The sequence below is a fragment of the Poeciliopsis prolifica genome, unplaced genomic scaffold (assembly GCF_027474105.1).
Source record: "Poeciliopsis prolifica strain line A6 unplaced genomic scaffold, Auburn_PproV2 SCAFFOLD003, whole genome shotgun sequence".
NCBI lineage: Eukaryota > Metazoa > Chordata > Actinopteri > Cyprinodontiformes > Poeciliidae > Poeciliopsis > Poeciliopsis prolifica.
The window spans coordinates 4,750,359-4,774,660 of NW_026562378.1; the positions used below are offsets into that span (position 1 = coordinate 4,750,359).

At 41.1% G+C, this 24,302-nt stretch overlaps 2 protein-coding genes and 1 long non-coding RNA gene across 7 annotated transcripts; 2 read left to right on the forward strand and 1 right to left on the reverse strand.

Moving 5' to 3' along the window:
• The first annotated feature begins 2,577 nt into the window (after positions 1-2,577).
• On the forward strand, positions 2,578-7,614 carry LOC129357479 (uncharacterized). 2 transcript variants are annotated; one of them, XR_008605501.1, is made up of 5 exons: positions 2,578-2,829; positions 5,769-5,909; positions 6,274-6,335; positions 6,648-6,916; positions 7,220-7,614. It is a non-coding gene; the product is annotated as an uncharacterized LOC129357479 (long non-coding RNA). The 2 variants fall into 2 exon arrangements; XR_008605502.1 differs by lacking the exon at positions 6,274-6,335.
• Positions 4,509-19,195, reverse strand: LOC129357401 (transcription initiation factor TFIID subunit 4-like). 2 transcript variants are annotated; one of them, XM_055026682.1, is made up of 15 exons: positions 18,222-19,195; positions 17,813-17,940; positions 17,584-17,703; positions 16,444-16,533; positions 15,760-15,882; positions 15,548-15,637; positions 15,216-15,425; positions 13,280-13,421; positions 13,074-13,179; positions 11,905-12,074; positions 11,694-11,824; positions 10,735-10,863; positions 8,795-8,851; positions 8,581-8,703; positions 4,509-5,873 (listed from the first exon to the last, which is right to left on the reverse strand). In XM_055026682.1, the coding sequence occupies exons 1-15, from the start codon at positions 18,964-18,966 to the stop codon at positions 5,709-5,711; spliced, it is 2,529 nt and encodes an 842-aa protein (XP_054882657.1). In that variant the 5' UTR covers positions 18,967-19,195; the 3' UTR covers positions 4,509-5,708. The 2 variants fall into 2 exon arrangements, with proteins under 2 accessions (XP_054882657.1, XP_054882656.1); XM_055026681.1 differs by having other exon boundaries at positions 11,905-12,077.
• A 168-nt stretch (positions 19,196-19,363) lies between these two features.
• On the forward strand, positions 19,364-24,221 carry LOC129357443 (protein LSM14 homolog B-like). Of its 3 annotated transcripts, none has more exons than XM_055026685.1 (8): positions 19,364-19,433; positions 21,156-21,307; positions 21,429-21,592; positions 22,296-22,422; positions 22,513-22,701; positions 22,927-22,998; positions 23,613-23,949; positions 24,035-24,221. In XM_055026685.1, exons 2-8 carry the CDS (start codon positions 21,181-21,183, stop codon positions 24,189-24,191), a joined length of 1,173 nt encoding a protein of 390 aa, XP_054882660.1. In that variant the 5' UTR covers positions 19,364-19,433; positions 21,156-21,180; the 3' UTR covers positions 24,192-24,221. The 3 variants fall into 3 exon arrangements, with proteins under 3 accessions (XP_054882660.1, XP_054882661.1, XP_054882659.1); XM_055026686.1 differs by lacking the exon at positions 19,364-19,433 and having other exon boundaries at positions 21,041-21,307; positions 23,613-23,753; positions 23,823-23,949; XM_055026684.1 differs by lacking the exon at positions 19,364-19,433 and having other exon boundaries at positions 21,045-21,307.
• The last annotated feature ends 81 nt before the right edge of the window (positions 24,222-24,302 follow it).

The following is a 24,302-nucleotide window of genomic DNA, read 5'->3' on the forward strand; positions in this document are numbered from 1 at the left end:
TAGAACAAGGGGACAAGCTAATGTTCTTCTAATGTTCTTCCTGTTCATTTGGGGGGTTTCCCTTAATACTCTCTTCCTTATACACAGCAAGCACAAGCATGTTGACCAAGCATAACTCCCCTCCTGCTGGGAAAAGTGCTGCACACATTCAATTGATACTGAGAGATTATTTCTATGCACCTGAGAGCCTCTTTAATGGTGTTGAAGGTGCAATCGAGCTTCCATTCTCGTCTGTCCCTCTGTCTATAACCCAGAAGGATCAGCTGTCTAATCAGCAATCATTCACATTCAGACAAAAAAAAAAAGAGGCCAGCTGGTGACTTTTTAAAAGTACTCACATCTCTTGAACTTTACAACTGCTTTCTTCGTTGGGCTTTATTGGGATTTTTTTGTGACTGTGCAGCAAAACAGAAGGACCAGACAAGGGGGAGCAACCACAAAGTGCCGTGGTAGCTTTGGTTGGACCTGTAGAGATCCAGACTTCATGTGAGAGAATCGTTTGACAGGATGGCTTTTTTGTTGTGCGTTCCATAAATCTGTCCATTATGGGGAGATTGGCAGGAAGAAAGCTATTGTTATGGGGAAAGCAAACAGGAATTTCCATTTGCAGTTGTCCATAAAGCGTTGTGGGGAAAACACAGGAAACATTTCAAAGGAGGTGTTTGCAGGCCAGATTAGACAAAGATCAATTTTTTTTTTTGAGTCAAGATCAACTTTATTTTACCCAAGAGGGAATTTGTTTTGTAGCCAGAGAAGACAAGAACAAACGCAACAGACAGAAATACAAAAGTAGCCACAACATCACCTGTTCTTTCCTTGAACATGTAAATGTGCAATTTGACATTTAAAAAGTAAAATTTGCTCAATGGAAAACATCAAATTAAAAAAAATGTAAAATTCATCTTCTGATGAGTTTTGTTAGGATGGGGTGTTGTTTTTGGTCTTGTTGAAATTGGTTTATTTCACACAATTGCAATTGAAAGTTTTTTTCACATCCAAGGATCAACAACCGGCTGTTGCCTCAGGCAAACCACGAAGAACAAGACGACAGGAAGTAGGTGGAGGACGACGGCGCCACGTCATTTTAATGACTTAATCACGTTAGCAAACTTGTTCGTGTCAGATTTTAAGTGCGTTCCTTCTCTATTGTGAAATTGCGGTGCTTTTTGACATGAGCGGCACGTTGACAACGTTTTGCGCGGATGTGTAAGGAAAAAGCAGATAGTCATGATACAATGAGGACACAGACATTAGCTACTGCAGTGTATTGAGGGGCTAAGTACCAATGCTGCTGTTGTTTTCAGATTTTTGCTTGTAAAAAAAACCCTGAAAACTGTGTATTACTTCCCATCCATTATACTTTCCGTTGTTTATGTTGCAACAGAACACAGTACATCCAGTCTGCTGGGGCCACAGCGCATTTCGGAGTCTGACCCGCATCGCCCGACAGATGACTTTGTGAGAGGAGACCTTCTCATCCTCTGGGCCCGAAACTGTGTGCTGCCTGGCCTGAATCAGCTCCATTAAAGAGGCCAACAGGCTATTAACCCCAGCATCAATACCTCACAGGTTCAGCAACGCCCCCAAACCCCATTCCAGCAGCCGGTCATAAACACCGGCCTTATTATAGCCTCTCCTGGCCTGAGCGGTGAGCTCCAGTCGACCTCGTAACAAAAGAGTCCTGAAGTCAACATTAACCCGGGTGGGACGGGGGCCAGAAACGAACAAGAGACAGAGTCGTGGGGACGCGGGAGCTAATGAACTGCTGCTCGGTTTTATGTTTCAGGGTTTAATTCCTGTCGGTGGGCTCCAAACGATTTCATTCAATTCCGTTTGGGGAATGGAAGTGGTTCCGGACTGCTGGATTTGTGCATCCAAATGGAAGATAAAGAGCGCTGACTGGATCGCATTGTGCCACATCAGTTCGCCTCAATCATATTCCCTCCCTGGAACTCCTTCCAGCAGACTTTTTATTCGTAAGCCCCCGGCTTTAATCAACATTAGGCAAGGAGCTGTTGAAAGGAATAAAACAATTTAGCGACGACCAATGCATTTGTCTCACAGCACGAATGCGACTGCAAATGGATTTTTTTTAATTTTTATTTTTTCTATTCACCGGCTTGCAAAGATAACATCACAGCAAAATATGATCTGAGTTTTAGCATTGACAAAGCTGTAGGGATGGCGCTGCAATCAGAGTTAAAGTGCAAGCCGCGATGAGTTTCTCTGTGAGAGCAAACAAAGGCAGATTGTTTTAGATTAGAGCTTATCGCGGAAGTGCAGCAGAAAGGCCCCACTGAGAGGAAAGATCACATCAGTCAAATCCCATCTTGGAATCTGACGAAAGTGACAACTGAGAACAAAGAACGCGCGCGTGCGCACGCACGTGACCGTGCGTGATCCTCATTAATGATCTCACCCCGGGGTGAAAGCGGAAGCGGCGACGCTGAGTGCAAGACGCTCATGAAAGCCTTTGGCAATAAATGCCACGGCGGGAGGAGGCGCCGGTGACGTCACTCGTCCCCTCTTCCCTCTGGCAGGCTCGCGGTGTTTACCCGACACCCTCAGGTGCGAGCGACTGAGGCGTCACTAGGCAACCGCACCGTCCCTGGCGCTGCTCTGCCTCTGGCGCTCAAGTGGGAGCTTATGTAGACTTAACTCGGAAAAGAGCAGCAGGGCTGAGGAGCGGGAGGGAGGATTACCAGGAAAAATATTGGATTGGGCCGAGACACAAGGGCCGGGGCCTTACCTGAGTCCCCCGCCGCCGTCGAGTCCTGACGCCCCGAGAGGCTCTGGGGCCTCGACGAGGTTCCCACACAACCAGAAAGAGTGAGACCCCGGGGCGGCTTTCTTCTTCTTCGGTGTTTTTATTTATTTATTTATTTATTTAGTATTTGATTGATTATTCACAGCGAAGTCGAGCAGACTGGGAGCTTAACGAGTGAAGGGAAGTGTAAGTGTTGAATGGTGAACGCCATTATAACCTAATGTTGAAGAGAACGACTCTGTCAGCGACAGTTAAGCCTTACAAAGGGAATGAAGTACTGCCATCTAGTGGCCACCGGGCGTGTTTTCCTGAAGGAAATGGAAAGCTCCACATTGACGGGGAGCGCGCGCGCCGTAAACGTATTTAACGTTGTGATTTGGCTTTCATTTTTTTAATCACATCTGTCAGAATAACTTGCATGCTCAGATAAACCAGAAGTTATGGAAAAGTGGTAATAAAAAAAAATAAAATAATGCATGTTGCATCTCTAAGAAAAAAAATGCTCTGGTCAGGTAAGATGTATATTCAACTATGATGGCATATTAGGGTCATTGTATATAGGACAAAGAAAAGATTCAATATCTGAGAAAATTTCTGAATAATTCTTGAGATTTTTCTCTTGGAAAATTTGTTAGCTTGATCTCAGAACTTCTCAGGTTTTATTCCCTGCACATTTTCAACTTCTTTTTTTTTTAACTCAGAAAATCTGAAATCAGTTTGAGAAATTTTCTGAGTTCTTCTGCTAGAACATTTCTGAGCTGTGTCTCAGAAGTTTACTCCTCTCTTCTTTTTCTATCTGCAGTGGCCCTAATGCGCTGGCGAAACATGGTGGCAGTAGCATCATACTGTGGGGAGACTTTTCCTCAGCAAAGACAAGAAAGATGGTCAGAGTTGATGGAATGGAGAGGGAACTAAAGAGTTAACCTGTTAAGAGTTGATAGGTGATGAAAGTACATTCATGTGCTCGAATGGTCCAGTTAAAGTCAATATCTAAATCCTGGAAAATCTGGAAATCTTTATGTTTGCTAAGCTGGTAGGAAATATGTCAGAAAGACTTTGTGCATGTCAAATGTCTTAATATTAATTCCAAACAGTAATGAAAACCCTGAACCCGTGTTCCACTTCTCAATTGAGCACCACTTATGGTTTTGGTCTATCAAAACAAACAAACAAAAAAACCCTATGATGTATATTTTTAGGCTTGCGGTGACAAAATCTGAGATGTCAAAAGGACGGGTATCCTTCTTCATGAGCTGTGTAACGTTCCGTTTTAATGGGCAGCACAGACACACACACACACACACACACATGGAAAAAAGACGTTTCCAATCATTAAACCATCAGGCTGCTTTCCCGATGGAAGAATGGGCCTAATTATTTCCAGCAAATGGTTTATTATGGCGAATGTTAGCAGCTGATGTGACAGCTGTTGCCAGTGCACTGTGCAGGGGCTGATAATGGGGACAGCCTTAAACAAGACGACTCAACAAAGAGTTGGACAGACTGGTAAGCAGGCTGCGTGCGTGTGGTTTCGTTCTGAGCCGAGTGATTGTTGCTGCCCATCTCACACACACACACACACACACCTGGGGGACGTGTGCAGTGAACTACAGGTGGTTTTTACAGATGTTAAGGGTTTAGGTTTTTTGTGTACAAAGCCTGCAATCCCTACAGACATCCAGCAGATATTTAGATACTGCCCCCTGGTGAAAAGCAAAGCAAAACGCATCAATACATGGACTATGTAAAATCATCCTTTATTCAAACTTTTCAATAGAGAAATTTAGATTTTCTTGGTGCAGTGTGTGTGAATTTTCAATTCTATACAAAACCATATGTAAAACTTTAGATGAAACATTTACAAATATACAAGAAGAAACTAGTTTCTTACGAGAGAAGACCTAAAGGGCTGTCCAGTAGCACACCAAAGTAATAATGTGACATTACCGCTGTCAGCTTGCAGCAAGAGTAAAAATATGTGTTGGTAGGCAACAAAAAATAAGATTGCAAGAGGAGAAGAAGAAGAAAAAGAGGTTTGGTTTAGCAACAGAGGTTAGAAGCCTTCAAAAAACTATTATAAATTGTAAGTTTAAACATAAAGGACAGATTAAAATGAAGAACACCCAACTCTAAGCATCTGAAATCTAAAATGTCATTTCAAACATATCCTGTGGTAGACATACTTTTTATTTAAAACTTTTTTCAGCTTTATGCAATAGGACACACTTGAAGCCTCACATAATAAATAAATAGCTAAACATTAATTTAAACTTTGATTTTTAGTAAATAAATACGATGAAAATTTTAAATATGCTGCAAGGTAATGGAGATGAACAGAGTGAGCTTACAGCAGGGTTAATTGTGTGAGAATGGTTGTATGGCTTATTCATAGTTAGGAAGGCAACTCAGCAGGTTACACAGTTTGGAGTTCAAACTAAAAATCGACAAAAACTAGAACGAGGTCATCATTCAACAGAAAAGAAAATCATAAACAAACCGGTTGTTGTCTAACACAAGTGATTTTCATAGCTTTGAAGACTAGCTTGCATACAAATATTCAGAAAATAAACCAAACTATGATACAGTGCACAATTGTACATTATGTCGTTTGTTCACACAAAACAAGACCTTCATAAAACACGGTTTACTTTTGCACCATCTTGAAAGAAAGGTTTTCACAGGGCAGATAAAGGGGCATTAGTCAACGACTCCTCTGAAGGAAAAGAGGTATCACTTGAGGAGGGAGGTAGAGAGGCCTTCCAGTATGGCTACGATTGTATTTTATGATAGCAGGTGAACCTAAAGAACCTTTAAATTCACCAAATAGATCATCTCCTCTCCTTTTTACCCAAAGGAGTTTTTTTCAAGTGAGAGCATTTTTGTCTCTCCACTCGCGTCGCTCCCTCTTCCCCCTCTAGTTCTACTCTCTCTAACATCAAGGCTATTTGAGAAAGCCCTTGTAGAGGAAATGAGAGCGACTGGTAAATCTCTCGTTCTCCAGGCAGAAGAGCAGGTCCCTGAGATTGACGCGCGTGATGCGCTGCCGAGTGAGTCTGGAGCCAGAGGAACCGGCGGTGCCGGTTAGAGACGAGCCTGTTCCGGATCCCTGGAAGATGTGGAAAAGTTGAGGAAGAAGGAAACGGTGAGTGATGCTGATGTTACAACTACAAACGTACTTGTGCATAACTGTGCAGTGAATGACTCAAACTTTTGCCTGAGCTTTAATTCTGCCTCGAAGACATAATTTAAGACATGTGACTAGTATATTAAAGACCGTATTACGTTTCTCTGAGACATTTTAAGGCCTTCAATATAGATACATGAGTATCTAAAAAGTATCCGCTTCACAAAAATATGTCAATTTAAAGTAAATAAATAAAAAATTGAAATGAAAAGTTTCTGCGCTAGATTGAGCAGGTGTATTTTACTCTTGATGAAATACACTACTTTATCAAAAGTTGTGTATTTCGCAAAATTGCACTGAAAACACTTTTTTGGCATCGCAGGAGCCACACAAACAACAGGTAGTTACTACTGACGGAAAAGACAAAGAAGACGACAGGAAGTGGTAGGATGATGATGTGGTGTTTTTAAATTACTCATAGCATGAACAAAATGAATGTCATGTGATTTTAATTGGATTTCTTATTTATTTAATGGAAATACAAGATAATTGTGATTTCATTTAATTTTTTTTCATTAGCAGAATATTGACAAAGTTTTGTGCACATTTGTAATGGAAACACCTATTGATTATAGGTGAGCAACAAGGAAAAATGCTTTTCTCTATGTGTAGCAGATCCATATAGTACACAAGTCCCACTTTCTGAAATGAGTGACAAAAAAACAAACATTTTCCCTGATTCTCTGCTTTTTCCAGCTTTTACTTGTACAATTGAGCACCAGATAGCAAACTGAGAGTTTGGACAGAAAGCACCATATGGCCGGGACTTTCCCTGGGGTAGAGCCTGCATGTTCTTCTGAGCACACTTCTCTTCCAGATTCCACCCACGGTCCAAAGACAAGCAGATTACACTGATCAGCGATGAGCAAGGGAGCTCATAAAGACCGTTAGCGCAACCAAAACGAATGATTATGTTGGCAAAGCAGAAGTAAAACCATTTAAAGGAGAGAGAAGGTAATAAAGAGGTATGTTTAAACGCCTTTTAGTGAGAGGTGAGAAGTGGGTGTGACGGGTTTTGGTTTAAAAAAGTGACACCTTTCCAAGTATGCCATAAAGCGTTAGCTGTAACATTAAACTGCACTAAAAGGAGTATGAAGGGCAAATTCTCAAAGGCCAATGAACAGTTTCCTCAAAAAAAAAAAGAAAAAGAAAAAGAAAGACGTTTTTCTTCACAAGAACAGGGAGAATAAAGGATGAAAGTCTAAATGAATGTGTCCTTCCATTAGACGTACTAATCAAACTCGTTATAATGCGATGTGTGTTTACAGGAGTCAGCTGATGGCTGCAGTGAGAACAGAGCTCTGCTTGACCTGACGAGAGGCGTCACTCTGCAGGTTTCTCTGCTTGGGACTCTGAGCAGTTGGCGAGGACTGCCGATGACAGCTGCTTACAAATTCAGCTTTCCATCACTGACACAGCCACCGGGAAGCAGGCTCGACTCTCAGCGCTAACATTTGTAACCATTAACAAAAAGAATGTTTCAAACTGGAGCTGTAAATACACTCAGTGACTCCCAGAAAGGCTCTGTTCACGCCACTGCCTTGCTAAAGTATTCATATCTCATTTCTTTCAATCGCATTGCAACCTCAAACTTGAGTGTGATTTTTTAAATTTTATTTTGTGATCGGTAAATCTTGTCACAACAAGCAATAAATCGATTCAACGTACGCTAAATTAAAAATGAGCGTGATCGTTTCATCTTGGACAATGATCTTTAAAAGACACTTCCCAAAGCCGCCATTTTGAAAAACAATGAAGTAGTTAGTTTGCACTTTTTTTTCATATAAAAATCCTACCTGGTTCTTTTGCCTGTTTCCCTGTCCAAGAGGAATGATTCATATTTTTTTAAATGGTTTCAGGTGCTTCATCATCTATTTTAATTATTGTTGTCTGTTTTGTTTAGTTGTTTTGAATATTTAAAATGTTTTTCAGTTCCAGTGTTAAATGTTCTTGATTTTTGAGATGGGGTTCTTGCATTAGTATGTCCTTATTATTATATTAGTTGAAAATGTTCTCAAAATGACAACGTTATTGTTTATTGTGATGCTTTCTGGCATCAATTATGGTCCAGCAAAATTTGTTATTGTGACAGAATGATGACAGGCCGACGCAAAATTGCTCTGGAGGAGCTGCATTTGTCCAATCCATAAATCTGGTCAATTTGAATTACGAGCAAAATGACGTCTGTTTTAAAAAAAAAGCATAGATAGTCCTCTAAAAGTCTAAAAGACTCCAGATTTCAAAGACAAGAGGAAACATCCCTCAAAAGACTTGCAACTGAAATCATTTTACAATTATCAATGTCAATTATATGGCACTTTTTGTTTACTAGATATTAATTAAATGCATAAAAAGTTTTTGACTTTGAGAAAAGTCAAAAACATCTCTTTTACACATCGAGGCACAAAGATAAACTATGGCTGAGTTGTGCTGTCAAATAATAACTCTTACAATTACAGAATATTTCCCAACTAATCCTTTTTAGTTTTTCCCTGATGTTGCAGTAATAAAAACAGGACAGGTGGGGAAAAAACAGAGAGAGAGATGACCCAGAAATGCATCCGGCCGTGGCTGCTGCAGGTGCACAGGCATAAATCGTGCAAACATTAATTATCGACTTCATTGTTACCTCAGCCGAAGCAGACGAGGATGGAGAGTCCAGGTTCTTCTTCTTCTTCCTGGGCCCAATGGCTGCCAAAGCAGTCAGGTTGGCCTCCCTCTGTCTCATCTGAGCCAGCTCCTGCTGCTGCATCTGGACAACACACACAAACGCTCACCAGAAACTGGATCAGTCGTAAACGTGACGGACAGACCTGCAGACCGTGCTACGCCTCAACTCCTACCTCTTTCGCCTTCTGTTTCAGACGCAGCTGCTCAGGATCCTCTTGCCGCGCACGGGACTGAAAGACCGACATGAACAAGAGTCGTTTATCGAAAGTCCAGTTGGTTCTTTAAGGCACTTCAAGTGCAGTTTGATGTCAGCAGCAAAGCATAAAGACTAAGATATCGCTTATGTAACTGCAACAACTAGAAAAAGAAAAATCAGGCAAAAAAAAAAAAAGAATCCACTTACTTTTGCACAAGATAATTAAAAGGCAAGTGGTGTCAATTAAAAGCTCTTATTAAATAATCAGTTTGACATGTTGCACCACTTTAAACCACTTGTTAAATCTAACCCCAGCCGAGTCACAGTTGTAGACAGAACACGTTAAGTCGACTGTTTATGGTAAAGACAGAAATGTAAGCAGACATACAATATGTGCAAAATGATGGCAATAACAAGTATCACTACGGTCTACTTAAGCATGATTGAAGATTTGTGGAGATTAGGGTTATGGGAAAGAGGCCTTTCAACATCTACAAATGTTAGAGCGTATTACCACAAATTAATAAAGTGAAAACCAACAAATTAGGGATTATCAAAAGGATTGTCCTGATTACATACAAGTATTTGAAAGATTTTTGATTTATCAAAACGTAAAAAAAAAAAAACGCAAAATTTATATATTTTTAGATTGATACTCCTTTTGAGAGACGGCTGCCTTGATTTCTATTAGAAACAACTCTGAGTATCATGAAAGTCATTCAAAAACAAAATAAGCCACGAGTATAGAGAACTATAGACTGCAGTATATGGATATACCATTAGAGCTGAACCAATTAATCAATAATCGTCAATTTAGCAATCGATTAATAGTTGTACATCTAGTGGTAAAATTTACCATCATCCAGTTCAAATTTACTAAAGAAATCATTTAGTAAACTTCATTTTCATTTCAGGCAATAAAATGTTTATTTTCTTATTGAAAAAATGAACTACTGGTTTATTTGGCTCCTTTAATGTATTTCTAGTGTAAAAACATAACCATTACAGCCCATTTTTACTTATCTTTTCAATCAGATTAATCATCAGAATAATGGATTACTAAAATAATTGTTAGTTTCAGCCCTATAAATCTCTCTTAGAAATTCTTTTTATTTGGTCCTTTTTAATTTTCTGTGAAACTGGATTTTCATTAGCTGTGAGCAACAATCATCAAAATTAATAGAAAAAACCCCGGTTTCACTTTTTACCTAAATAAATGTATGTTTCAATAACACATTGAAATATGTTCATGTAGAATAAGCTTCAAAGCCGTTACTGACCATGAATATAACCAACAATTTAAAACCCTGTGACCAACCTAAACCTCATTAAATGCACACATTCCTCATGACACAGCAGCTCCTATTGGTTAACAAAAGTGCCATGCTGGGATTTAAATTCACCAACTACAATAAGCCAGTATCAAGAGCAGGGATTTACCACTTCAAATGTGAAGTCCTGAAGCCCTGAATTGTTCTTAACAAAACAGCAACAACCCGAAGTCTTCAAATGTAAACTTTGAACACAGAGAGGGTTTGTTTTCTTCAAGCTTACGAGTTTTTACACATTCTGGCTTCAACAAACTAAAATCTATGAGTCTTTAACTATTTGACGTCATGTGGCTAAATCTGACGTTAGAAATTCAACCCATATACCAAGTAGGACACTTGATGACAGCGGGTTCCCTGATTGCGAGTCATAAATCAATCCCAGCTGACCCTGGGGTCAAACCGTACGGCGCTCTCGGGTCAACCGAAAAGCTGTTGAGTGACTAAAACGTCGGATGAAGGCAAAACATGTAAGACAGTTGTTTATGGTGAACACAAAAATGTGATGGGGGCTAAAAACAACAACAGGCACACGTGTGTTAACGAAGAAAAGCGACAGGTTTGGTTATTCAGAGTCACGTTGGCGTACCTTAGCTGCCTTCAGCAGGATCTCCCTCTCCTGCTCTTCCTTTCGCTGCTTCTCCAGCTGGTCGAGCTGCTCAAAGAACTTCAGCTGAGTCCGAACGTCACTGCTCTGCTCGTAGCTGTCGTCCTCCTGCTAAAAGACGCCATTGATATAGAAGCAGTCAATGTTGAACATACCGGTAATCATTTTAAAGCCGGGTTATGTTTTCATTTTCTTCCATTTATGGCACAATCAAGCAACTGCTGCCTTCAGTCAGGTAAAAAAAAAAAAAGACATCATTTAACGCCTTGAAATTGGGCCTCCTTCTCTTTCAGAAGATCCTGAAACTCCTCCTTCAGGAAGTTATCACAACATGGCTCCTTTGTTAACCCTTTAACAATGTTTTATCAGCGTTGCTCTGAAAAGGAACTTATATAATGATCTCGGCAGTTCCATCAGGTGCTTGCTAACTGCTGCTGGCTAGTCTAAAGGAGCTGAGTGAGAAAGTCACAAGGGAGAGCTGATCGGAATCTGCATCTCAGAGGAGGGACGGCTCGGTCCATTCAGGTGCTTTGTACAGCAAAATGGTTGCCATGGGAGATTAAAGGATTTATCTAACATGCATGAAAGAATGAAGGCAACACTCAGTATGTTTTTGATGAGCCGTCTTAAAGGGGAAGCTTAATGAAGCTGTCCCTTTAAGAAATCTGGTGGAGATGCAGCATTAAACCTCTATGCCCCGTGAATGTTGAACAAACCGAGTTCCTTTAAATCACGGCTAAAAAGCTGCCTGTTTAAAGTAACTTTTGATCAATGGTAAATGGAAGACTGATCAACATTTTATTACATGTAATGGTTCTTTTGATGATGGCATCTGACAAAATGTAATGGTTATGCTTCATATTATGATATAAGACACTTTGAGCTGCCTTGTTGATGAAATGCACTCTGCTAATAAGCTTGACTATAATTCATCAGCAAACCTTGAAGTTGATGTTTTTCTGCTGGGCTACATGGGAGACTTTTTCAAGTAAGTTCAGAAGTCGCTGCTGGGTGGCGTGGGAGACGTAATTCACCACCTCGGTGCCGAGCTCCGTAACGCCATACTTCATACCTGGAGGACGAAACAAACGGTGCGGTGAGAGGCTGACCGACGGGAGGGTCTCGTACGGTCGGGCAGGACTAGAGCCTCACCGATCTCCAGGATTCTCCTCTGCAGCAAGGCGTAGGAGAGGAAGGCCTCGTCCTTGCAGGAATGCGTCACAGCACCGACGAGTCCGGAGTTAGTTGCCAGGATGTTAGCGCTCTCCTCTGATAGGTTCACTCCCGCCATGGAGGCCACGTCGTTGATGTCGTCGTCATCTCTGCTGATGCAGAAGCAGACGTGTGGTGGTTACAGTATCTGACAGTCACTGTTGTTCGGCAAGACTCATTTGCTTTTTCTGCAATAATTTTACATTCATGAAACTATGTTAAGACTGAACTGTTTATGATGGCGAGTGCAGAGTTATGTAGATCAATTGCAAAACACATTAGCAAACTTTATAATGCATCTTATATAGATTTAATGTAATGAGGTAGTACATAATTTTGACCTTGAAGGCCAATTCAATGCGGATTAACATTCGAAAAGTCAACCCTACTGGATCATGCTGTAGGAATGTTTGTCTTCAATTCTGCCAAAGTTAACAGGAAGATGAATGAAACTAAATACAAAACAGTTATAGACTGAAACTTGTTTATGACAATTTAAAATGTTTAATGAAGACCTGAATTAGAAAGTTTTTGGTTATGTGAACGAACAATCATTTTATTTTTTCGTTAAAACAAACAAGAAAACATAAAACCTACTAAAAAAGAGGACTGATACATGCTTTTCCAACGGCTTTTGGTTTCTGGACAATAATTTAAAGGTTTCAGCTGTAATAATTAGTGAAAGGAATTGAAGGAGGCTAAATAGAAATGTGAGAGACACATTTCAGATTTTCATTTACAGAAATAATTCTGAAACATGTATATTTTTTCTTCGACTTCACAAATGTGGCCCATTTCATGTCATTCGTGTTGGGCTATTACATGAAACGGTTTCTATCACTTTGGGTTCATCTTTGCATTCCAGCTTGAAAACCTCAACAACTTCTGTGTAAGACGGATTTACTAAAATAATTTGAGTGATAAATTTAAAAAAAGAGTTTCTACTGCCTGAAGAAGTCAGTAGAAATCTTATAACCTTTTCTTTTTATGACCAAACCCCAAATAATAATTTGCGGGTTGTGACTCGACACTGTTTTGAAAATGCTCAAAGGGCGTCTGTGCTTTTAAGGCACGGTGTCAACAGCAGAAAAAGCAATGAGGCGTCTCACTTGAAAGTGCCACCCGCTTCTTTCAGCTTGTTCTTCTGTGCCTGTGTCAAGGCGATGGCGGAGACTTGCCTGGAAACAAGTGTCACCTCGGGTCTCAGCTGAACCGCTGCAGTGTGGACAGCGGGGGGCGGGAGAGAAATGACAGAATAAACTACGTGGATGCAGAAGGACACAGAAACAAAACGATGGCCTGGTCAGGGCCTCACCTGGTTGCATCTCCTTAAGCTGCACTTGCTGCTGTCCCACCATGATGCGACCCGGGGTTTGATTCCGCAGAGCCATCATGGGGGCGGTTGGTAGGGTTACCTGAGGTCTCAGCATTGCTCTTTGCTGCTGAGGCTGGAGAACCTGAGGGGGATTTCATACCCACACATTATAACCAGATTAAATGGCAGCTATTGATGGCAAAAGCATGTGGTTTATCCTCCCCATTTCAAACTTCGGATCCAGAAAAACTACCTAAGCAACTACGTGTTAGACTCCTGTTCTTCCAACCCAGAAAATGAAATAAAATCAGAGGATACTTACTCATACCTATCTACCAACCCTGAATAAGAGTATATTAGTTTATCTAGTTTATATACTTTGAATCCACATTATTAGACTACTCTCTGGACTCCTGTTCTTCCAACCTAGAAATAGAAATAGACCAGAGGATCTTTAGCAACCGGAGCACCAAGCTTACATACTTTAGATCACCATCAGATACTTTTTCTTGTTTCGCTCTTTCTTTGGTTTATTTTGTTTGTACTTCCTTTTAATTCATGTAAAGCGCTGTGTGTTGCCTTGTTGCTGAAAATGTGCTATATACCTTTACCTTTCAAAACTACTTAACAAAGAACACGTAAAAAATACACAATTGTAATTCTGGACTCATCAGATGCTTATAGAGTGATGAGTAGAGATTGGCCATACGTTATTTTTTATAGTTCACTCCCTCCCACCAGCTGTGCACCGACCATTTTCAATAAAACTAACTATTCTCCACCCCTCCCCTTCTTTTTGTGTTTAACTCGGCTTGATTCGAGACGAGAGAAAGAACAGCTTCAGGAGAAACGGTTTCATTAACCCCGAGCCAAGAAGACAAGCACAAACATGAGTTAAACATTGAAAATGTCACATTCAACAATGTTTCTAAAATGAGGAAACATTTAGATGGCGGCATCCTAAATTTAACGCTGGTGCAGATTATTATAGTGTGAAATAATCAACTGTAGCAAGCTGCAGTTACATTGCTCCGGTTCATTAGGATGCTCCTCTACTTGAAGTTTTCATTAATTTTCCTTTAAGATTAGGCCAATTTGGACTGTCGGGACCTACATGTTGAAAATCACAAATTTTAGAGCTCATACATGAATAAAATCAGCTAATATTTTTTGAAATATTAGTAAAATAACTTAAACTGAGTGTAGGTTTTTTTGTTTCAGCATCCATTCTCGCCAAAGCCTTTTTTTTAGGAATTCAAACTGATAATGTTGCAATATTTTAAAACAATGAGTTATGTTTTCAGCGTCCTCAAGAAGTTCTGCCTGCAGCTTTTCATCCAGACAGAAAAAGTAAGAGCAGAGACATGTAGCCTGTGAGACAAAAACCGCTCCTAAGACTTACAAAAGGAAAAAAAGGTCAATAGGTTTATTCGTTATCCTGCTGGCTTTTTCAGATTGAAGAAAGAGATTTGTTTCTCTTTTGCACTGGAAAAATGCATGTACAGTTTGTTACAGCTGAAGGTGTTTGAAGATAATGAGTTAATAAAGCTGGGCTGTTCAGTGTGGCCCGTTGCTTAAACCCAGACTGCAATACAAGGAATACTGCAGATTTGAGAAGTTACATGCTTTTTTTTCATTTACACAAACATGAGACACTTAATGCTTTGGCTCTGAAACAATTTAGGGCTTTTTTTTCTAGAAAAATGTCACTATTTTGTTTTTATCATCAGCTATTTTATATTTTTACACTTTTAATAATGATAAACTAAGATTTTTATGCCCACTGAGTATTTTCACAAGCACAAATTTCAGCACAAAAGGCAAGACATTTGAGTCGACGTGGTTCATTAACAGTCATCATAGTGTGGAATGACTTTCTTCAGGTTTTACACTGTAACCGCTCTGAAACGCTGAAATTAATGCTGTGCTTTGTTACCAGCGATGTTGTCTGTCCTTGACTGACTGTCGGCTGCAGTTGGGGTCTGCTGCCCGGAGTCGTGAGGCGGGGGCCGGGGCTGCCCAGGACCACCGTGGTGGGCGTGGCGGAGGTGGAGGAGATGGCCACTGAGGCCGGCTGAGGAAGCTGACTCTGCTGGATGAAAGCTGCCGAGTCTGGGGTGAGCTGCCTCAAGGCTGGGAGGCTTCGCTACCAAATTAAGAAAAGAAGGCAAATTATTTAAGGCGAAGCCGTAGCATAGCAACAACCTTAAAGTGTGCTGCTGTTGGCTAAACGGTTTAAACGTGACAGACGTACGTCTGCGTTCTCACCTTCAGGAAAGGCACTAGGTATGGTTGAGGTGGGGAATTCAGCTCTTTGTACAATCTGCTGGTGAACTCTTCAGCTTCCAGCTTGTCTTCCTGGGAAAACATAAAAAATCTAAGGGTTTACATTTACGTGAATATGCTTTCTTACTTTGTTAGTTTCTCTGGGGATTTCTTACAATTGCAAACGTAAATGTCACTGCATGAAGCACACTCACCAGCAGGTCTTTGACCAGCTCCCTCACAGTTGCTGCAGTCTCTGTTGACTGTTTCCCGCTGGATGCCAGCTTGATCAGTGTAGACAGGAAGTTCTTGCATTTCTTTACATTCTCCATTGTCTCCTACGGCAAACAGAGACAATCCGCATTTTAAACGAGCCTGAAGTCTGAAAATGACAATGGTGTACGTCACAGGATGGGCGACCTTCACAAAAAAATGAGTGTGCATGGCCAGATTTACACGGATGTGGGCCCTTGGGCTGGAAACTGTTTTGGTGCCCTATCCACTACAGAAAAGTTATTTTGCTGATGAAAATTATAGTGAATTAATCTTTAGTCGTATTTATAAATTGATGATATCAACTGATGATGTTGGATTTATTATGTCCGTTGACCAGTAGCTGTTGCCCAAAAAATAAAAAACAAACAAAAAAAAAGATATTATTTTCTCATTTGCTAATACTGGAGTACTGTTTATATTCATAAAACAAAATCCCAAAATATCATTACAACTCACTTGATGTAGGCCTGTGACTCTTACATACAGTAAATGGTTGTAAAATCATAAAAAAATAAAAGTTTGTGCAAACCCTTACCACCCCCCTCCCAAAAAGGAAATGGGAGCCCTGGACTACTGCCCCTAAAGCCCTTTTGAAAGACGTGTTTGAAGTGAGCACTTCTTACCTTGCTCACAGTTACAGAGGTAACTGTGGTCCCAGGTGTTGGAGTGAGCGTTCTCGGGGCCAATCCTGGCACTGTGGCCCCTACGGAGCTCTGAAGAGACAAAAACAAGCAAATGTGTGTCTTAGAAAACGAATCAGAATAAAAGCCTGTAGAGGAAAACCTCAAAACTTTGACACAGGCTTCGTAGTTGGTTAGAAATATATTTTGTTACAGCACAGCATGTAAAATGCTCCACAGAGCAAACCAAGCATGTTTTTTCTTCGCAATTTTGTTTCTCCACTGCAGCCTTGTGGTGCGGTACTGCATTTAGTTTAATAATTATGCATTCACACATATTGTATCAATGCAAAAGCAGAATGCAAATTAGCAGTTTTGAGCCATGCATTGTACCTGGCAATATTTTTTATTGGGTAGAATGCATAATAAATACGTTATGTTGCAATTATGTAAATACACATTATGCTTTGGTTTGCTTAAACGGTGCATAATACATTAGTTAAGTATCCACATTCCCTGACATTTTCATTTATTTTTTATTTTACAATTTTCAATAATGTATTTTTCACAACACAAAGTACCTGAAGGAACCTGATAATGGATTTTACATTTATTTACAAATGAAGGCCTGAAGTGTGGTTAGCTTTTGTATTTATCCATTTTTACGTTGATAACCTCTACATTAAATTCGACCGACTGCCTTCACAATAACCCCGTTAAGTGCAGTTTCTCCAAGTCTTAAACATCTAAGAAAACACAGTCAGAGGAGCAGCTGTTTAAAGTACCATTTGGAGTTCCACAAAATCCATTTGAGAATCTATAACAAGACTAGACAGTTGAAGTTCAGAAAATCTGACTGACACTGAGCCACTTTACAAAGAAAAACAAGCATTTTCTTTTTTTTTGTATTTGTTTGCGAAAAATGTCAAGTAAATTCCAGGTATCAGGTCTCAGGCCAAAAGTTTTATGGCAAATTACATCAATAAAATGGTAAATTTTAAGTGCAAATGAGACATCAAGAACTAAGTCCTTTGCTTGTAAGTCTGGGGATTATAATACACAATATAAATTTCATTTTAAAGCACCACAACATTAAAAGAGAACAAGTTTGTGGTGTACTGTACATAGAGAGAATCTACACACCGGCAGGATAGGCGCTCTGTGAAGAGCAGTGGTCGCAGCGAGTGTTACTGGGGGCGGACAGCCTGGTCGGATGATGGCGCCCGGAGACACTTGTCGGCTGATGATTGTGGTTCCAGGAGCCTAAAAAAAACCAAACACGTAGTTACACACTAACAACTGGACTGTTTTACCAGTTTCCTTCTGGATTAAAATATACAGACAGTTTCCCGAAACCCCAAACCGAAGATACCTGTCCCGCAGACACATTCGTTGGCGTGGCGGTCCGAGGCGCCATGCCTCCCTGCGCCTGCATTTGGGCCAGAGTCTGCTGAGGAATCACCAACAGCTGCCCACTCTCGCTGCGCACAAGCACCATACCTGAAGCGAAGCAGGAAGTTGTGTGAGAGCAACAGCAAGAAACTTAGAAGAGGATTTTATGCTTTATTTTAGTGTGAATTATGATGGGCTGCGTCACTGATTTGATGTTTTTGTTTGTTTTATTTTGTGAAGCACTTTGTAACAAATCGTCTGTGTATTACTATGTCATTATTATTTTATGTGTTTATTTTAAAGACAAGCGTTATGGTTACAGTTCAGAAATGTGGGTTTAAACTTGCGATAACTTACGAAATGCTAAATGACAGCTCAGCCTCACTCACCCGGGGGTATCTGGATGTTGTGAACACTGGGCTGTCCCGGTGAGGCCTGTGGGAGCCTCGGAGCCAGCATCTGGGTCGTGATCCCGGGCGCACCTGCGGCTGACACGCCGAGAGGTCTGGGAGCGCTGACGGTGCCGGGGGCGGCGGCGGCGGGCTGCGGCGCGGACTGGATTATCGTCGTTGGCGGCTCTGCTTTAATGATGTGCGACCCCGCGCTGACGGGCTGCCCGTTGTTTACCGGCGGATTTTGCCTGCCAATACCCGTCAGATTCGTTGCATTAGCAGCCGCGGCGGGACTCGCGGTACTGCCGCCGTTCAAAGTTGTGCCCGACCCGGCGGTTTGCATAGGCGGTGTCACCGTGGGTCCTGCTGCTTGGCTCGCAGCGGAAACACCGTCCGAATTCACGAGCGGCGTCTGAATGACGCTGTTTGACGAGGGGGGCAACGAGACGCCGGTCAGCTCTTTTGACAGCACTGCTCCGGTGCTGACAGCCGCGGCTGATATCACAGTGTTGCTGCTGCTGCTGTTGTTGCCAGTGCCACTTGTCGCTTTCGCCCCCTCCAGAGGGGCAACGCTTCCTGAATTGTGAGAGTTCATAGTTTGGCTCCCATTAAAAGTCTGCACAGAGTATGAGGCCACTTTCCCCGGTTGGTTAGGGGGGAAACTTATGCCGTCACCGACAACAAGTGGTTTTTCCGGCTCGTGTCCCCTTTTGGTGTCGGTGCTGCCTGTCGATGCGTCCATGGCTGAACCATTGGGAACTCGCTAAGCGGAGACCCCCCTCTAACCCCCCACTCTGCACTTCAACTAGTTTAACCGGGAGTAACACACGCTCGAATGTGATGGGGGAAGACTACTGTACGTCTGTTGCTTTTCTCTGCCAACTCCGGCGCTTGCTTCTCGTGTGTTCTCCGAGAACAAATAAGGAAAACAACATTAGTAGTTACAGCGTACCTGCTTTAGCAACCGTCTTGACCAAGTCCCAGCTGGACATTAGCTCGAGCTACTACCCCCCCGTCCCGGAACTATCACCATGTAATTAACGGCTGCCTCGTGCCAACTCCAACTAATAAACAAGGACAGCTGTGACTCTACAGACCGTGGAGGATGGCAAACTACCGCTTTATTCTCCCCCGTCTGTGAAAAGAGTTCATCCAGCAGACTGGGGCCAACCGCCATCTTCGCACTCCTGCGAGCTTCTGAAAAGTGAGGTACTTACTAACTGACGTGCGCCTGCGCACAACGGCCAAAAGTCCACAGACCGGGGAGCTCTCTGAGCGGTGATTGGCTGCTCCGTCTGCTAAAAGGCGGTACCAATGGCTTCAGCTGTCATTCCGGGAGAAGTAGAAGAGGGTATAACATCTCACCGGGACGATGTGTTTTCACCGAATTTTTCATTCTAGAAAACATACTTTGTCTTAAACTACAGATAATCCGTCTCAGAATTCAACCCTGTGACCTTTGGTGGATGAATACCTGGGTTTGCTCAAAGCGTAATACTCAAATTTCAGAGTTTATTCACACTGGATGCACCGGGCAAGATGGCTGCAGCGAAATGAGGTTTCGGTTGTACAGAGACGTATAAAGACGCCCCACCCTTTTAAAAAATGACTGTTTAGTCTCGAGCGTTGTCGCTGAGCATCTCTGCATTGACTTTTATACACACAACAATAAATGTTATATTCGTGTTTTAAAGCATTAATACGACAAAACTCTTATTAGTAAATTATAATATGTGTTTTTAATCTGCATCCAGGGGCAGATTAAAAACAGGATTAGGATTAGCCCTGCCTGGAAAACAAACAAAAAATAACTGTCAGCTGCATAAGTTTTCTGTTTATTGAAAAAAAAATCATGCAGAACCTCTTTTCAGCTGGGATAATATACTCTGTAGAAAATCATGCAGTGTATTTCCAACAGATGTTTGTTTTTGTGAGTTATTCCATACATATTTCACACCCTGTTAATGCAATGGAGTCGACCTTTTGGTGGAGGAAGCAACTCAAATCTATGCTTTTGAATATTAGTACAGTCGTGGAATGACGTTTCTCCTCTGTTGGACTCAACAGTACTTCACTGACTGAGGAAGGAGATTCTGACTTTTTAAATGTAGCTTCTTGGGTTTTTTTTATATATATACTTTAAGCAAAAGTAAAAAAAAAAAGTACATACAAATACTTGAAATATAACCAGTTTTTAATAGTATGAATTAGTATGAATAACTATGATTTTGTAATGAAAGCTAAAAAGATACTTTCTACATGTCATAAAATCACGACACAAATAGTAGAATTAAGAATTAACTGGCATCCTGTTTACTTGATACAACGGTGTTTTGAAACACATTTAATCTAATTTATATAGTGTCAAAACAGTAAGAAATATACAATTCAAACATGAATAAATATATATATATATATATATATATATATATATATATATATATATATATATATATATATATATATATATATATATATATATAGTGACTCTGTATATAGTATATATAGTATATATAGTGACTCTGTATATGGCTTTGCAGAGCCAATCTGTGAAGCCATAATGCCAGAGAATTAAAAAGTCTGTTTTTAATCTTGCAATAGACACAGTGTGTCACTATTTGTTTATTTATGCCTAAAACAATAAAGTTATGCCAATTTCTTACATTCTATTCATCAACATTAAAGGGCTGCGTTCACAAGAGTTGTACCATGTCTGTCGTTGACTTAAATAGTTTCCTGACGTTCGTGCCGGTGTACGCCGGGGAGTTAAACAAACCAACCCCTGGCTTCGGCACAGGTGGCTCGTTCATCTGAGTGCACGTTCAGCCTATAAAGCCCGCAGGTGCACAGTAATTGCACATAAAGCAGTTCCTGTCTGTTCGAAGCCATTTATCCACTTGTTGTTTATTGCTTCGTTTATTTCATTTGAAGAAAAAAACCCGTGTGTGCTGCAAACATGAGTGCCGGAGGAGGAACTCCTTATATTGGCAGTAAGATAAGTTTGATCTCAAAGGCCCAGATTCGATATGAAGGGATACTGTCTTCTGTGGACACCGAGAGGTCCACCGTTGCTTTGGCCAAAGGTATGTGTAAAGCACGGCTTGTTCAGTAGCTTTATGTTCTATTTCTTAACTCCTGTTCTTGTCAGCTTTAGTCGGTTAATTGGGAGTACGTGCTAAAGAAACGTCCGCTTTCTTCAACCAGTTAAATCCTTCGGTACGGAGGACCGGCACGCGGAGAGACCAGTGCCTCCAAAAGATGAGATATTTGAATACATAATATTCAGAGGAAGTGACATCAAAGATATTACCGTGTCTGAACCTCCAAAACCACACCACGGACTACCCCGAGATCCTGCCATTGTTCAGGTATGTGCGACAGTGTATTGTGAATTGGTTCAAACCAACTTCACTGTTAACCCAAACATTGAAGGCGATGTTCAGTGTTTACATAGAAAGGAAATGCAGTCTTTTTTTCTCTCTCTCATTCTTTTCTCCGTCCATATGAACCTATTCTGACTCTTTCCTGGCAGTCTGTTTGGCCCGCATGCAGAAGAGGGAGGAACCGTATTCATATCGGACAGAGCTGGTGTCAAATGTTTGTGCAGCAACGTCTGTTGTTTTGTTTGTTTGTTGCTTTGGCTTTGAAGATCTTAATGAAAGTTTGAAGGTAATTTTGATTTAGTAAAAGTGAGGGGGCTGGTTGACCTTCTGACCTTTAAATTTTCATTCATATTTTCAAAGCCAAAGCAGCACAAACATTTTTTTTGCTGTACAAATGTAGGCGAGTTGATCGACTCTTAATTTTGTCTGATTTGAAGAAGGTGGGGAAGGGGCATGTTTAATTTGTGGGATGAACAAACACGCCAAAAAAAAAGGGCTTTAAAATCGGGAACCAGAAGTACTTACAATTTTTGCTTCCAGAATTTACGTTTGCATCAACTTAAAATTGACTGCTCTATTTAATAAGCTTTCTCTCAAATTGGTTGGGTAAGCTTGCTCCGTTTCCAGTTTTGAATTTTATCCCTAAAAATTTTACTTGGCAATTTAGCATTTATTTATTTTAACTCAGTCATCCATGGGCCCGTCTTCTGGATACCACCCACATTGGAGTCCATACAGAGAAATGATGCCCACCTTTAACCAACTGGCTGCTGGCTCTCTGCTGACTCAGCAGTACAATGCAGCTCTAGACCTAAGTACAGAACTTTCCATCTTGAAGATTTAGATTTTTTTTTTTTATGTGCCTGGATATGAGTCATTTCTTTTTTTTTTTTTTGGTCCCTTAGTGCCAGGACTTCCCGGTGCAGCCAGGAGGGCTCCTATGGTGGAGCAGGCGGTTCAAACCGTACCTTTATCCACAGCCACACAGAGAAGGGGAAAGGCTCCCACCCCGCCGCAGAGCAGGATTCCTGTTCGGCCCTCCAGGGGCCCCCCACGAGATGCTGCGCGGGTTGAGAAGGAGAATGTTCCCACCAGTAAGCAGAATCAAACTTTCACAAATGACTCCAAATTTTATTCACATCACGCATGACAATCACAGAAAAAAAAATAAATATGAATGGCTCCAGTTTAGATCACTTGTGAACTCCCCATTTTTAGTTTAATTAAAATAAATATCTACTCTGAAACCGGGACACAACTGTCATTGCACCAAACAACTTAGAAAAGTTTTTTTTTTTTCTTATTTTTTTGCTCTTCAGGTCAAGCATCAAAACCAGCTGCTGCGAAGGTACAAGGGCAAAGTGCTGTTGAGAAAACGAGACAAAAACAAGGTATGAAATGCCTTTTCTTTTTTTTCCTTTTTTTTCCCCCCCAGAACACTGGAAAACAATAAAGGGTCAGATTTAAGATGTGCTCCTCTGTTTCAGAGGTGGGCACATCCTCATTCTTATTTTAACCATTTCTGCAAAAACCTTTTTACAAATACTTCATTCTAAAATGCGACAAAAAAAAGCTACACCATTCATGACAGGTCTGTATGCGTGAACGTAAAGCGATCACAGAAATATAATATATTGTTTGGGTAAGGCTTTCTGTGACGTCTGACATACTTACAGGTTAAGCTATGACACTATTTTGGAAAGGTGTGTGTTGCAGAAAAATCCATCAAATTTAAAATGCCTTGTGGAGGTATGGCGTCGGTGTGAAAACAAAGCAGTTTTGGAGCAGGTTTTCATTAAAAACGGGAAAGAAAAATCCGTATATTGCACTCTACACGTCATGGTTACCGCTCTAGTAAAGCCTTTAAGTCTCAGGCAGGTAGAAGCAACTTGACGTGATAATTCGTTTGACAGAAGGAAATAAACTGGGGAACACTTTTTCCAGGGTGAAGTTGTGGCCAGTTTAAAACGGTCAAATTTGAGTTGGTTCTGATGCACATTCGTAGGCAGTCGCAGAACCAGGACCAGAAGTCGTGGCCAGCTATTGGCGAAAAACTCTAAAGTCACAGCTTTGGAGTTTGAGGCAGATTTTGACTTTGAAACTGCGAATGCTCAGTTTAAAGATCATCTGACAAAGGAGGCTAAAGGTAAGTTTTTAGGTTGTCAGATTGGTAAATCTGGGGGGGGGAAGTTGACTATCTTTCTTTGTTTAGCAGGTGAGAAACTGGTCTCTGGGGAGGACCAGGACTCGAAGCATGAGCTAGAGGAGGAAACTCTTCCAGAGAAGTATTACAACAAAGCTAAATGTTTCTTCGACAACTTCTCAGAAGACCCTAAACCCAGGTACTACAAGCAGTCACTCTGCAATAGTACCAGTTTGCTCTGTGCTTGTTTAATTTTAAGTTTTCGCCCAATGTGTCCTCCCTAGGAGAACTACCTGGGCGGAGGAGAAGAAGCTGAACATGGAAACATTTGGAGTCCCTGGTCGCTTTCTGAGGGGGAGAGGATTCAGGGGACGTGGGCGCAAAGCAGAGGGCAGCACAGATCGGCAAACCCTCGCCAAGATTGGCAGTGGGAGGGTGTGAAAACCTTTTTGTTAATGCTACTGTAAATGTTTTCTACTTCAAATCCATCTCTCCGACTTGACTTATGCGTTTTCATTTAATATTTAAGCTTTGGCTTGTTTACATGAAATA

What these genes read in the sequence shown, in the direction of transcription:
- LOC129357401 (XM_055026681.1), bottom strand. Translation starts at nt 18,966, where the DNA reads ATGGACGCATCGACAGGCAGCACCGACACCAAAAGGGGACACGAGCCG. An exon ending in ACAGAGCGCCTATCCTGCCG is followed by an intron (nt 16,534 to 17,583) that starts GTGTGTAGATTC and finishes TTGTCTCTTCAG; the next exon opens with AGCTCCGTAGGGGCCACAGT. An exon ending in GAGGAGAATCCTGGAGATCG is followed by an intron (nt 11,825 to 11,904) that starts GTGAGGCTCTAG and finishes TTCGTCCTCCAG; the next exon opens with GTATGAAGTATGGCGTTACG.
- LOC129357443 (XM_055026685.1), top strand. Translation starts at nt 21,181, where the DNA reads ATGAGTGCCGGAGGAGGAACTCCTTATATTGGCAGTAAGATAAGTTTG. An exon ending in CACCGTTGCTTTGGCCAAAG is followed by an intron (nt 21,308 to 21,428) that starts GTATGTGTAAAG and finishes TTCTTCAACCAG; the next exon opens with TTAAATCCTTCGGTACGGAG. An exon ending in GAGATCCTGCCATTGTTCAG is followed by an intron (nt 21,593 to 22,295) that starts GTATGTGCGACA and finishes ATTTTAACTCAG; the next exon opens with TCATCCATGGGCCCGTCTTC.